The sequence below is a fragment of the Mus pahari genome, chromosome 21 (assembly GCF_900095145.1).
Source record: "Mus pahari chromosome 21, PAHARI_EIJ_v1.1, whole genome shotgun sequence".
In the NCBI taxonomy this organism is placed as follows: domain Eukaryota; kingdom Metazoa; phylum Chordata; class Mammalia; order Rodentia; family Muridae; genus Mus; species Mus pahari.
The window spans coordinates 34,954,175-34,967,785 of NC_034610.1; the positions used below are offsets into that span (position 1 = coordinate 34,954,175).

Sequence of the window (13,611 nt, forward strand, 5' to 3'; positions counted from 1 at the left end):
ACACACACACACACACACACACACACACACACACAGAAATTTTCAACCATATCTAGCAGCCATTTAGTTCCTTACATCCCAGTTTTCTCTACTTTGAAACTTGGTTTTGTCAGGTACCATCTGACCTTTGACCCTGTGGTGTCACCTTTCATCTACAAATGAATTGGGTCACATTCACAGCTCTCCAAGGATGCCTCTGACCCATGGGCTGCACCAGGCTGGACATATTTCTATATATTCAGTCTGTTCTAGGAACTTTTCAACCTCACTAATAATTTCTGATTCTTCCAGTCCTTTATCCAATTGTGTGTATGTTCAAGAGGGCATCTCCATTCTGTCTGATGAAAACTGCAATAGTTTCTAGCTGTGTCAGCTCTGAGAATTTACTCTCCTGGGCATTGCCCTTTGCCTAGACTCTTCAGATTCCTATGCTCACAGGCAGATTGACATTCGAGTACCCAAGGAGACTCCTGTGGTCATTTCTGGGACTGTTTATTTATTTCCTGCACAGCTCCATCATTTTGCTTCTCTGTGTTGCAAAGCGAAGCTCCTTTGGCTTTCCCAAGCTCAGAGTCTGTCTTACTGAATTAGCAAGATGGCCAAACTCTGTGCTCTGTGGAGCTGAACAATCAGGAGACTGCCTCCAGGCAGGAAGCCTGAGTGGTTTTTGGATTTTCCTTGCACATTTTTTTTTTTTTTCACTTCCATGGCATCAAGGTCGCATGCTGTCTTCCAATGTCGAGACACAGTGGTTTTAAGTGCTTTCTCATGCTTTCTCATTGTTTATGTCAGAAGGCACAGGCTGCACCCTGTTACTGCCTCATGTAGAGTAGCAGAAGTTCTTTGCTAGCACATTAAAAAACCCACACATTCCCATATGTAAATTCAGAATTAAGCTGTAAATATTGTTGTAATTTAAAGTGAGAGACACCTGAGCCTTCATAAATCTGGAATTATTTTATGGTGGGGTTGAAATTGATACCATCATTTTAGAACTGGAGGAAAGGATCAAATGACAATATTTTCAACAAATGTAAAATATTTTTCTTTTCTTATTTTGCTTTCAGATGGCTTTTTGAGACTGCAATGAAACTGAGTGTTTTTTGAAAAATAATTTAAGTTAGCCTCAAAATAAGTATGGAAATTTTATATTGCAAATGAGAATGGCTTTCTAAATAGTAAGATAAATTTTTAATAATAAATGAATATTGCTTCCTTATTATAGTAACAGCCAATGTAAAATACTGTATCAGTTCAACCAGCTTTAATCTTTCATTTCCCAGTTAAAGTAACATTGCTATTTAGGCAAATTTAAAACATAATACTAAACAAATTTATCTCATCCTCTTTCCATATTCTTTTAACATTCCTCAGATTTTTAGCAGCTCAAACAAAGCTTTGAGATCAAAACAGCAGGAGCTCATTGGATAGTAGGTTTTATCAGGGATGGTGATAGGATGTTTGTGACTTTAAATTTTGTGGACGTGTTACGACGTTTCCATCATTGCAGAAAGGAGACAGCAAAGCTTATCGGACCCCAATGCAGCTGGATTCACATAAGACAAATTCTACATTCTATCACATAGCTGAAGTCCACCCCCCCACCCCCCAGGACATTAAAATGTGCTACTGACAAGTGTGTTAGGGGTTAGTCTAGGGTCATTATAACCTTCCCACACCTCTGATCTACTTTTCTGTTAAATAACATGGGCTTTAGATACAATCTGTTTTGTATAGTTATTTCTCTATAAACCAGCAGGAAAAATTGGCAGCAAGTAGTAGAGATGTACACATACATATTACAAAGAGTCATATTGCCTGTCCATTCTTAATCTTACCATGTTTTTAACATTATCAGGGAAAAACAAAGACATATTAGTTGCTTGATAATTTTGCTCAAGAATCTCCCACAAAAAACAAACATCTTTTAGGGAATAATTCTGAAATGGGACAGAATAAACAGCTGTAATTCACAGAGCCACTTAACAACAATTAAAAAAAAAACAGCAAAGTGTACAAAGAAAAATAACATTGAAACAACAAAGCTTAAAATATTGTTATATTAAGGATCACTTTGCAAAGATGATCGGATAACACGTAAGTCACCTGGTAATCTAAATCCCTATTGGGCTGCAATACCTGCTCTAAAACAACCCAGTGACTTTTAAATAATGTTCTGTGTTGAAAGAAGAAAGTAGTGTAAATAAAAAGAATCAAGATTGTAAGTTTATTTTTTAAAGACATTATTAGAAATTATAAGTTTTCTGTATTGGTAATTTTTCCAAGTTCTTACAGTTACTGTCTGGAAAGCCAAGAAATCAAATCCTGCAATGGTATACTCAAAAAGGCTCAGGGCACACACCTAGGGATAGCCCTATTCAAGTTAGGAGCAAATATAAGGGGTTGCTTAATGCTTAATTTAAGCTATCTTGAGTCTATAAGAACATCTGACATCACATTGAAAAGTATCATGTGCCCTATAGTTTGGTACTCAATAAATTTGCCTCTGCCCTTTTTGCTCATCCACAAATACAAACAAAACCAAATAATAATAATAATAATAATAACAACAACAACAACCCTCAGGATGATGTACAAGGCCAAAGGTTGAACAAGATGCTGTCTCTTCACATTTCTATTTTCATTTGAAATTAAACTTCTACTTCTCTAGTAGAAAACAAAATAAATAGATTAGCCAAAATCATGAGTGGGAAAATGATTCCAATTTTGAAGACTATAGTTTAGATATGTGACTGTACAAAACAAAACAAAATTGTTTTACTGTACCACAAAAAGCATTGTGTGGTGAGGAAATCTAGCCATGCATGCCATGGTCACTAGAACATGTAAAGATGAGAAGAAACCTCTCTTCTTTTACCTGGACCTCTATCTCAAACTCAGAATCTTGGGAACACAATATATAGATGCATTTAAAGGAAGAAGATAAGAGAGGGGGGAGGGAGAAGGGGAGGGAGGAAGGCAGACAGAGAGAGAGAGAGAGAGAGAGAGAGAGAGAGAGAGAGAGAGAGAGAGAGAGTGCACTTGAGCAGGGGCTCTGTAAAGGCAATCTATACAAATCTCTTCATTTTCTAGCACTTTCCTTTGTCTCTATGAAACTTCCCCCCACACCTACTCCCTTCACAAAAGCTTATTTGCCTAATTCTGGAATTCTTTCCTTTGTATTTTTAAAGTGGATCACTGTTTATGTTTTTATTGTGAACTGTTGAAAATCCAGTGCTTAGAAATTGAAATCCACACTTATAGGCAACATGCCAGTTCACATAACAACAGAGTCGAACAACATGTGGCCGTGGGATGATAAAAGCTTTGGGTTGGCTCACAGCCCAGCCTCTGTACATTCTAGAGGCAAGAACTGAGAACCACGGGACTCAACCCCTCTGGGTCTCGGATCCCTCATTTATAAAGCAGGGCCAGTAACACCTCTTCTGTAAGAGTCACTTCAATGTAAGGAATCCATTGTACTTAGACAAGGACTTGCTGGGTGAATCTGAGTCCCAGACTTTGTACCTTCTTCCTTCCCTCTTCTTCCCTCTAAACTTCCTAGGGCTTCCTATACATTTCTGTTCCTTCAGATCTCACTTTCTCCTTCTCTGTTCCTTTGTTCTCTCTTGTCCCGATAGAATCGCCCAATAACAAATTGCCACTGAAGGCTTTGTAGTGTAAGTCAATGAAATCTCTGAGATCTCTTCTACTCTCTGATGGGTTCACTTTGTACACAAGAAATACAAAGGACAAGGACACGGAAAACAGGGCATCTTTTCCCTCCCCACCACACTGTACATGAGAGGATCTTTGGACAAGGCTCTGAATCCTTCCATTGTCCTTCTATTCCAAGGAAGGGAATGGGGAGTCACACTGTTCCTCATCTTGGGGGTTGTCTCAGTGTCCCCATATACCTTTATATTCAGTAACCTATATTAACTAGCCTCTATTAAACTGTATGGTATAGACTCTTTTGACCTGACTAGATCTATATAAATTAATAATAAATGTATTTTATTTACCTTGTCCAGAATTGGCTCTCTCAAGAAAGTATTGGCAACATAAGATATTATTTTTATAAGTTAAATATATGTAAAGGTAAGTTGCAGAAAATAGGCTTTTAATAGCATCAAATGAAATTATTATAATAAAGCTTTATGGATTCTCAGAAAAGATATGAAATTATTGCCTTAGCATGTATAGTATTTGATGTTTAAAAGGGTTTGTCTTTTCATTCAAAGCTCCACTTCCAGCTTATACAAATACGTTTCTTATAATCCTTTTCAGGCTGACTCTCTGTACAATGGCTACTGGGAGTTAAATTTCTATCTTAGACCTGGTAGGTGGCAAATTAGTGGTGTTAGAATATAAGTGCTATTATTTGGTAATGAAATTCAGATTTCATTTGTTTCTCTACCTCCCAAGGTGTTTCTGGGAAACAAACACATATCTCCCCCATCCAGGTGCTACTGAGAACACTATATTTTTATCTTGCAGACTACAGAATATTTCTAAAATTGGTCCCTGAGAGATTTGCATTTATAGTGAGTACTCTGAAGTGGATCAGCCATGATTACTAGAATCTCCCACGATAGCATCATATGGATGTAACGCAGAAATGCTTTCAGAAAGAATTCAGCATCTAGACAGACAGATAAATGCGGGCAGCCTTGCCTTTGAACTTGGACAGGGGGAAAAAAAGGCCTTTCTTCTGGAATGTGCAATTGAAATAAATATGTATGCTATGTGAGCACCCAATGGCAGCCTGTTAAGGACTGAGTGTAAGGAGGAGCTGTAAAGGATCTGAAATATGGTAAATTATTGAGAAAAGGGGCTGTTTTTCTTGCCAGTTTTCTCCCCTACAGTATATCTTAAAAAATAAAATCATTCCTTTAACTGTTCTATAGTAGTCATCCATATAGCCAACTCAGTGTCCGTCAGAATAGAAGAGAGTCAGAAAGACACTGAACTGGGGCTTCTCTGTTCTCCCCACATATGACTTTTTTTCTGTTTTTCCTCTACATCCAAAGCAACTAACCAAACAAAAGATCTCAATATACCAAGAATCCATTGACCTAAGACCTCATAGTTAACAGTCAAGTTAGATGTCCCTGGATCTCAAAGGACATACTCCTAAGTTCCACCAGATGGCCTCAAGAGAAAGAGTTACATCTAGACAAGAAGTAGGTGTCTAGTGAGGAGCAGAGCTATCAGCTCATGTATGTTGGCTCAGGTAGAGTCACACTTAGACAACTGAAATATCTCTACGTAGACTTTCTACGTAAACCATCCATCTTCTTTACCCCTCACTGCCCAGAGCATGGTCAGCTCCCTGGCGAATATGGTCCACTGAACTGGCCCATGTTCTGTTCCTAAAACAAAATACTAGAAGCTACAAAACATTTATAAACAAGCAAGATGTATTTAGTTCATGGCTTTCATGGCTGGAAGTCTAAGAAAGGACTGAACTACTTGGCTGCTCATGGGGTTTCTTTGGGCTGGGTCATGACAACAAAGAGACTGGTTGCTTGTGGAAGATTCTAAGCACATGAGTGACCTTACCTTATAGTTGTCAAGATAATCACTGCATGAGACAAATGATGATTATTAATTTTTTGTGGGAGTGATATCCACGGTGACTTACCTACATATAGGTCCCACCTCTTAAAGGTCCCACCACCTCTCCACGTGATCACACTAAGTGCCAGTGCACATACCTCAGTGGTACACACACAAGCTATAATACCCACAACCTAAGGGGTTAACCATGGCCCTGGTGACCATGGCCCTCCATTATCACTCTCTGTATCTAGCTGCCATGAGTACAACTGGTTTTAATGCAACTTCCTCAGAGAAAGCCCAAGATAACTTTTACAGTTGATCTCAGAACCTCATTATTTCCTCCAAGTGACTAGAGCTACCAAGGTTTGTTTCACCCTGACAACTTTTCTCAGCTGCTTCATGCTCTTAGAGGTTCCAAATCCTCCAATATTTCTAATACTTCATATGAGGCTTCTCAGTCCTCCTCAGAAAGCCTTAGGCTAGGCTCCGGCCTCAGGAGATGCGAGCACACTGAGTATTCCTCAGTGTACTTTGGGTCACCTCTGCAGGAGATGGGGGACTGAGTCTGAAGCTTTCAGGCATAGTCAAGGATCTCGATGGCACGGGAAGGGGTCCAGAGCTTCACACAAGATCGACTCCAGCCCCAGCTGTGCCTTGCGACATTTAATGTGACAGCTTGTCCGCTTTCCTGAGGTGAATCACAGCAAATTAGAGCTGGGGAAGATCTATTAGTTCATCTGAGCTGCATGCCTGCCAGCTTACTACCCCTCCCCTTTACTCCATTGCTTCCTGCATCATCCAGCCATCCAGCATGTAAACAGCTTGGACTTAAAGCCTTCCTCAGTTGACCATTCTCTCCAGCACAACCATCAAGAAATCCTGTATTTAGTACTTACTTTCTCTAGTTTTTTGCAGATAGCAAGATTGTCAGTTACTTACTCCCTTATCCCTGACAGTCTCTGGATATAATTAAAAATTCGAGACTCTCTTTGTTTAAAAATAATCCATTTCAGGAGGACCAAAGGACTGGGTAGGTAGGGAAAGGGAAATGCCTTTCACGGTATCCTCATTGTTTTGATTTTTCCATTATCCCTGTGATTGATTGTCACATTAGCCATATTCTTGGCATTGTCCGGCTTTTGCCTTCTCTAAACACTAGCTGGAACTATGACTAAGAGACATTACTGGTTACAACTCAAGTTGGGCCACATGGAGGTGTGATATATGTATGCATTGTGTAATGATTGCCACAATGAAGTTCATTGACACGTCCATTACAAGCTGTGTTGTGCTTTAGATCCCCAGAGCTTGCTTTAGTAATCGCTGCCACTATGACTAAGCACAATGGCTGGTTTCCACACTTGCTTCTGTTTCGATTTTTAATGCTGTTATTCATCTCCTTGCTGCCTACATTATATGGAAGTCCCCAGTCTGTCACTGCTATTAAAATATAAACTTAAACTATTTCAGTAGTTTACATAGTTCCTAACCAAATATCTAGACTCATCAAAATATGCCTAACTAAATATCTAAAAATGTATATCCTAACTTAATAGTTACCTAAGTCTTAACCTTTCTTTGCAGTTCTAGCTAAACAGAAGGGCAGTTTTCTATGTACTCTTTCTGGATAGTCTTGCTTAAAAAATATGTTTTCCTTTGCTATTGCTAAGGTGGTGAACTTCTTTGCAAATAATGTCCAGGGATACATTTGCACCTTACCTTAATCTGACCCTTTAAGCAAGGTTCACTGCACACAGATCGTACCATTCCACTTTTATTCATCTGGATTTTGTAATCATCGATATTCAGCACACCTTCATGCCAGGTTCCCACATGGACATAGTCATAGCGATTAGCCTCTGTGTACTGCAGATTCATAATGTCATACCTAACAAAGAAAATAAATACATGTGAGTGTTACTGGATATTTCCCTAATGGAGGAAACAAAGACAATTTGTAAATGGATTTTAGTGGGAGAAGAGAGATCAAAGCTTCAATCATCACACACCAGCACCAGTGACTGTCACATTTATAGTTTATTCTGAGTGCTTCCTCTGATTCTCAGAGAAAGTCTTTATACTATCCATTTTTTAAAAATAATATATTACTCTCAAATTGTTTTCTCTGTTTATGCTTCAAAAGGTAATAATGTATGTGTTTAGTTGATCAACTCTTTAAATCCAGGTAGTATCCTTTGAACAAGTAACCGTTCATATAATCCGTGAAAACATTAATTTCCATGCTTGGCTGCTTTTATTTCACATTCCCTTTTTATACTCAGTTGCCATTTTCATTACAATGACATTTTTAAAGATGGGAAGTCTTACAAAGCTGAGACCATTTGCTAAGTACAAGCAAGGCAAGGAACCTGAAAGAGAAATCTTTTAGTTAGTAAAGAAGTTAAGGGCTTAATGTGTGTGTAATGTGATGTATGTGTGTTTTATATGTTGCATATGTTCCATGCATGTGTGGTGTATGCACATGAATGCTGGAGTGCTGCCCATGTACACTTGTAGAGTGTAGAAGATGACATCTGGCATCTTCTTCTATCCATCTGTACCTTGCTGCCTTGTGCCATGGCATCTCACAGCATTGGAAGCATGTCCTAAGTAGGTTGACCAGTGAGCTCCCTGGGTCTTCTTCCTATTTCTAACCCTCAATGTTGAGGCTACACCTATGAGTAACCCTTCCTGATATGTCTTAAGGATTTAAACTTGGGTCCTCTTGCTTATTGTGCAAGCACTCGTGCCCATAGAACTATCTTGCCAGCCAACTTATTATTATGTACAGTGTCATTCAAAGAGATCTTTTTTTTTTTTTTCTGATTGAGACAAACATTTGTGGAACTGAACAATTGACGCCAGCTATTTCAGTAGCTTCAAATGCTACACAAAGAGAGAGTTGACATCTGAAATCTTCCTATAGTAAGAATGGCATCGTGCATCTTTCTATTTTTTTCCTTAAGAAATATTTACTACAGTAAAAATACCTTCTGGGTGCCGGAAGATATTTTCCTCCACGGCTACAGTGGAGGAGAGTTGGCAACACAACAGATAGAGCAGAGGACTTGTCATTAGGGTGTATGAGCTAAAGCCGTGTCTTACATTTTAATAGTAAGCTATAATATTTAGGACTGTCACTAATCTCTTTGGGTTCTTATATGGATTTTAGAACCTAAGAAGAACAGAAACTATTTTCTTATTGGGACACATGCATAGGTTGCATAGATGAATATGTACATCTTCTCCAGATTCATTTGCTAAGACCCTTACTCCAAAGTAATTAGGTAGTGATAGGGTCATGAGAAAGGAGTCTTCATGGTTGAGATTCCTGCCTCTGCAAAAGTAGCTTGAGAAATCTGTCTTACCTTCCTAGTACATACGGACAACATTAAAAGAGACCACACATGAATCAGAAAGGAGGCCCTTCTCAGACAGCAAATGTACTGGTGCCTTGACCATAGATTTCCCAGCCTTCTGATGTTGGTCCACCAAATGTCTACTAATCATAAACCAAAGGAAACATGCTAACTTGCTGTAGCCCCATAGGTAAGACTTAGAGTGGATATGAAGCACTGTCTAAGATCATTCATATTTCTATTTCTAGGAGCAAATTAGTATACTGGCAAGTTCTATTATGTAACACACTTAGAAAGACGCTGTCATTGGGATAGCCATTCATTTCCAATAATCTCTAGCGGTCTTCCTCTTTTTCCTGCTATAACATAGGGTGGAATTCTTTTCCACCGTGCTAGGCACAGATTTTGACCCACCGCACTAGAATAAGAGTCATCGTGCCTCTTTGTTTCTCTATCTATGACCCAAGGAACTAGATGGCAATTAAGCAGCACATATTCCTCTTCCTGGGCACTCTTCTACTGCCACCCCAATGTCCCTGCTTTATCCATTTGGGAATACTTTTCTCTTTGAACCTGTGTCAGATTCCTTCTCATTCTCAGCACTAGGAACAGCTACTGTCCATCAGCCTGTCTTGGCTGTACCTGGCCTACATGCTTATCTAGACAATAACTATCCATTTACTGCCATTGTTTTATGCTTTCCTGATGTACAGATGTGTCCTATCACCCGTAGAGGAACTGAAGACTTCTCCACACCCAGCTTTTAGCAGTTTCTACAAATAGCAGTTTTCTGGAAAAAAAAAAAAGGCAACTTATGGAAATTAAATAATCTTTTCCCCCCTACCTAGTGGAAAAAACTTAGTGTTCCCAGAATGCATTATTTATCTTTTTGCTGTTCTGGATTTTGTGTAGTACTTACTATCACCCTTGTTTCTGAGGCTTATCATAATACCTCAGAGTAGCTCTGAGTGAAAGTTAAGTGACTTCTAATTGTGAGCTGGTGATTCATACTCATCTGGGGATCGATGGAAATTCTACACCTCCAATATTTTTACATTTGGAACGCATGCCAGTGAACCTGTTATGACTATTCAATACAAATCATTCCATTTTTTCCTTTTCATTAATTTCTGCTCTTTACTCACAAGCTCCCAATGATGTCTTTGTAAGCTACCAGCTTAAATCATCCTTATAAGTCACTTCCCTAAAACTCAAGACTCTTATTCGCACTTCCTTGTTTGTTCTTTCATAAAGAAAGTCAGTTCACACTTCATTAGCATTTAGAAACTGAAAACTTCACAATATTTTCTCATGAAAACACTTTCTTAAAAAGTTCCAAATGCTGGAAGAAAAACAGGAACAAAAAAACCCCTTGGAATATCAAGGGCAGAATTCAGGCTGACTGAAAAAGAGCTTCTGGTACTGCCATGTAAGTAATAAACACAGTCCCCACCTAGCTCCGTTTTTGTTTTATTTTTGTTTGTTTTTGTAAACATCAGGGTTCTTCCTGACATGTTGTTGCCTCTTATTTTATATATCTTTATGCAAGTCACATCCACAGGAAATCTTCCTTCTGAATTTACTTTATGCTATGTGATGATTAACTGAAATTATTACCTGAGGGTCAAGAGCATGTGACATTATGACAGGAGCTAGAAGCCAAAGGGAGGCGATGGGGAGAGAAGGTGAACTAAGTTGACCAACTTCATGCAGGAGGAAATGATGCCATGAAAAGGGATCAAGGGGAAGACTCCAAAGTTAAAATGTAATTAGAGATGAACTAGACAGAAGCTGACGATCTACGTGACTTAACAGTAGGAAAGCAAGAAGGAAATGTGCATTTACTGAGTGTGAAAATGCTGCAGTCCTGTGCTAATTAAACACAGAATAAATTCCATATGTGTATTGGAGTTCTGTTATTGCTACTATTTTATTATCATCATCATCGTCATTGTCATCGTCGTTATCATCTTTATTATTATTGCCACTAGGAATCATGAAGGAAGGTTGAAAATGTGACCCTCTATAACCGGGTGGTGGTGGCGCATGCCTTTAATCCCAGCACTTGGGAGGCAGAGACAGGCAGATTTCTGAGTTCAAGGCCAGCCTGGTCTACAAAGTGAGTTCCAGGACAGCCAGGGCTACGTAGAGAAACCAGGTTGACAATAGTGGGATTAGATGGATAAACAACTTCTCTTCTTAGCCTCCAATCCTTTCATTTCTCCCTGATGTCATCTCCTAAGGTACTCAGAGCCTCACATTCCCAGGTCCTGGGTCATACATCCCACTCACGGTACAATCAACATCTGTTCCAGCCTAACTGGCATCTTAGAAGGAATCCTGTAGTGCATGGTTTTAATTGTTGACAAAGACATAACATTGAGTTGTTGGACTTTTACAGGGAGATTCCATTAAGCACCCACAAGGGATTCTCCACAGGTAGAACTTAGCACCTCCATGCCAAGTCTGTCACAGTAGTTGTATCACAACACAAAGAAAGCCTCCAGCAATTCTGCCTAATTTTAGGATTGGATAAAGGCAGCAGGGCAGAGCAAGGCCACCATGGCAAAGCCTACAGTCAGATCATCCTACCTCATGTGTGACTCTATCACTTGCTCTCAGGGTGACATTTAGTGACAGGCTAACTTTGACACTCTCTCATCTATCAAAGAAGGAAATTCATGTAGCAAGGCTTAACTAATTTGTTTCTCCTGAGCATAGAGAATGTTTCCCTTGGAATCTCAAAGTCTATAAAATTCACTCTGGAAGAGAGCAGGGCTTGTATGATGGAAGCATTGGGCATCATCTATAGACCCAGGGCCTATAGATCCCACTGCTGATTTCAATTCCTCTGCCATTCTTATTATCTCTTTCTTAGGAAAATGTACATGAATGAATACAGCTAATCTTGACACAGAACACATTCACTATGTATCCGCTATGTATGAGCTCACTAAGGGCATGAAAGCAAATGTTGCAGAACAGATTATGTGTAAAATGACTCAGTGGAAAAATTAAATATGTGTGTGTGTGTGTGTGTGTGTGTGTGTGTGTGTGTGCATGCGCATGTATTCTTTTTGATTTCCTTAATTTTTTTAAAAGCCACTACAACCAAATCCTAGTCCTCAGACCCTCAACTCTTTCTTCTTGTGAGGTACATAAGCAGAAGTATGTGTTACCCTGAGAAATAAATATGCACATGTAGGATTTGGTTCTTGTCACATAGTATTAATCGGGTGCAATAGGCATAATCTTTCGTGAAGAAAGTAGCATGTGTCCATCAACATGATGTTGCTGGCTGGTGCAGACAGTACTTTTTAAGGGGCTGCTATCCAAGTGTAGTGTTCTCAGGTGGGTCTCTGGCAGGAAAAGGAAAGGAACAGGGAATTTCTTGGTGTGAGGGTAGCTAGCAGGGTGCAGGGTTCTCAGAGTTATACATCGGGTATTTTGACTTTTTCAAAATGGGTGTAGTCTTAGTTTTAATCTGTCTAGGTGAATGTATCTTTGACACTCCCAATCCATGGTACCAAACAGAACTCTAGTTGGCCTTTGTCTGGCTCAATGTTCAAGAGATACCTTACCTTCCAGGCGCATCCCCCTTCTCATCGAACCACACCTCCTCTCCAGACACTCCAACAAAAGAGGACTTGATGAGGAAATCCAGGAGCTTCCTGCCATCGATGGGCTTCATGGCATCACACAGGCCCACGTGGCCGGGACACAGGGCATGGTGCATGTTCTGTAGGCCGTGTGCCATGGCGTAGATGGCGTTGATGACAAATCCCATTTTACTGTCCTGGACATAGTTTTCTTCCAAGCTTTCATTTCCTGTAACGACAAAACAGTTCACTACCAGGGTCACAACCAAGAATCCAATCAGGGCTACACACTCAATATCCAGAGCCCAGTGCTCAGTGATTTCAGGGGCTTCAGACACTGACAGGGACCATGACATTGGTGAAAGCAAAGTTTGTTTTGCACTTGTGACCAACTATTATATTCTGTCTGAAAAAAAAAGTTGTCTTGTTTTTCTGTTTCCCTTCTTTATGTAAAGATTTTATGTTATGGAGCAAAGAGTATAGAATTGAAACGAAAGAATTTTTTTCATAGAAATAATCATCAAGGAGCAATGGAAAGAATTCTTTTCTCTCACAGGTACTTATAATGCAAACCTCCCTATCTCATGATAGAAAAACAATATATTGCATCTGTTATGACTATCTATAATTCATGCTAATTCAGTTTATACAACATCTCGCTCTGATGGTTTGTTCTGAAGATGCTACGATATTCTCGTCTCTAGGGACATGAAAACCCAGAATTAGAAGAATTATGTTTAAAACTTGTCAATCAGCAGAAGCTTTGCTAAAATATTTCTGGGTGGGAAACTCATACTCTACATCAACTTGATTCTTGTTCATGTGTGAATCTTGTAACATGATTTGTTAATTGTGAATTTTGAAAGGCCTGACATTCTACTCCTGTCACAGGTGAATAACCCATTCCCAGCCAGCTAATTTCATAGCAACTGCAATGTTAGATTTTTATATCACATTGAAAATCTCCAATGTGGGACATGGATATTCATGAAGAACTGAGAAACCATTTGGGCTTTGTGAAATAAAAGTAACAATTTCGGAAAACAAAAATCAACTTTGACTACACACCAGCATTCTTTAGGAACTCC

General features: G+C 39.3%; 1 protein-coding gene across 5 annotated transcripts in view; it reads right to left on the reverse strand.

Annotated features, from left to right (window-relative positions):
• Grm1 (glutamate metabotropic receptor 1) overlaps positions 1–13,611 on the reverse strand; it is a 381,700-nt gene that overhangs the window by 48,085 nt on the left and 320,004 nt on the right. For all 5 annotated transcript variants that reach the window (XM_029533139.1, XM_029533140.1, XM_029533141.1 and 2 more), the window contains 2 exons: positions 12,506–12,752; positions 7,285–7,453 (listed from right to left, as the gene is read on the reverse strand). In XM_029533139.1, the coding sequence (XP_029388999.1) occupies positions 7,285–7,453; positions 12,506–12,752 (416 nt within the window). The remainder of the gene's footprint in view (positions 1–7,284; positions 7,454–12,505; positions 12,753–13,611) is intronic.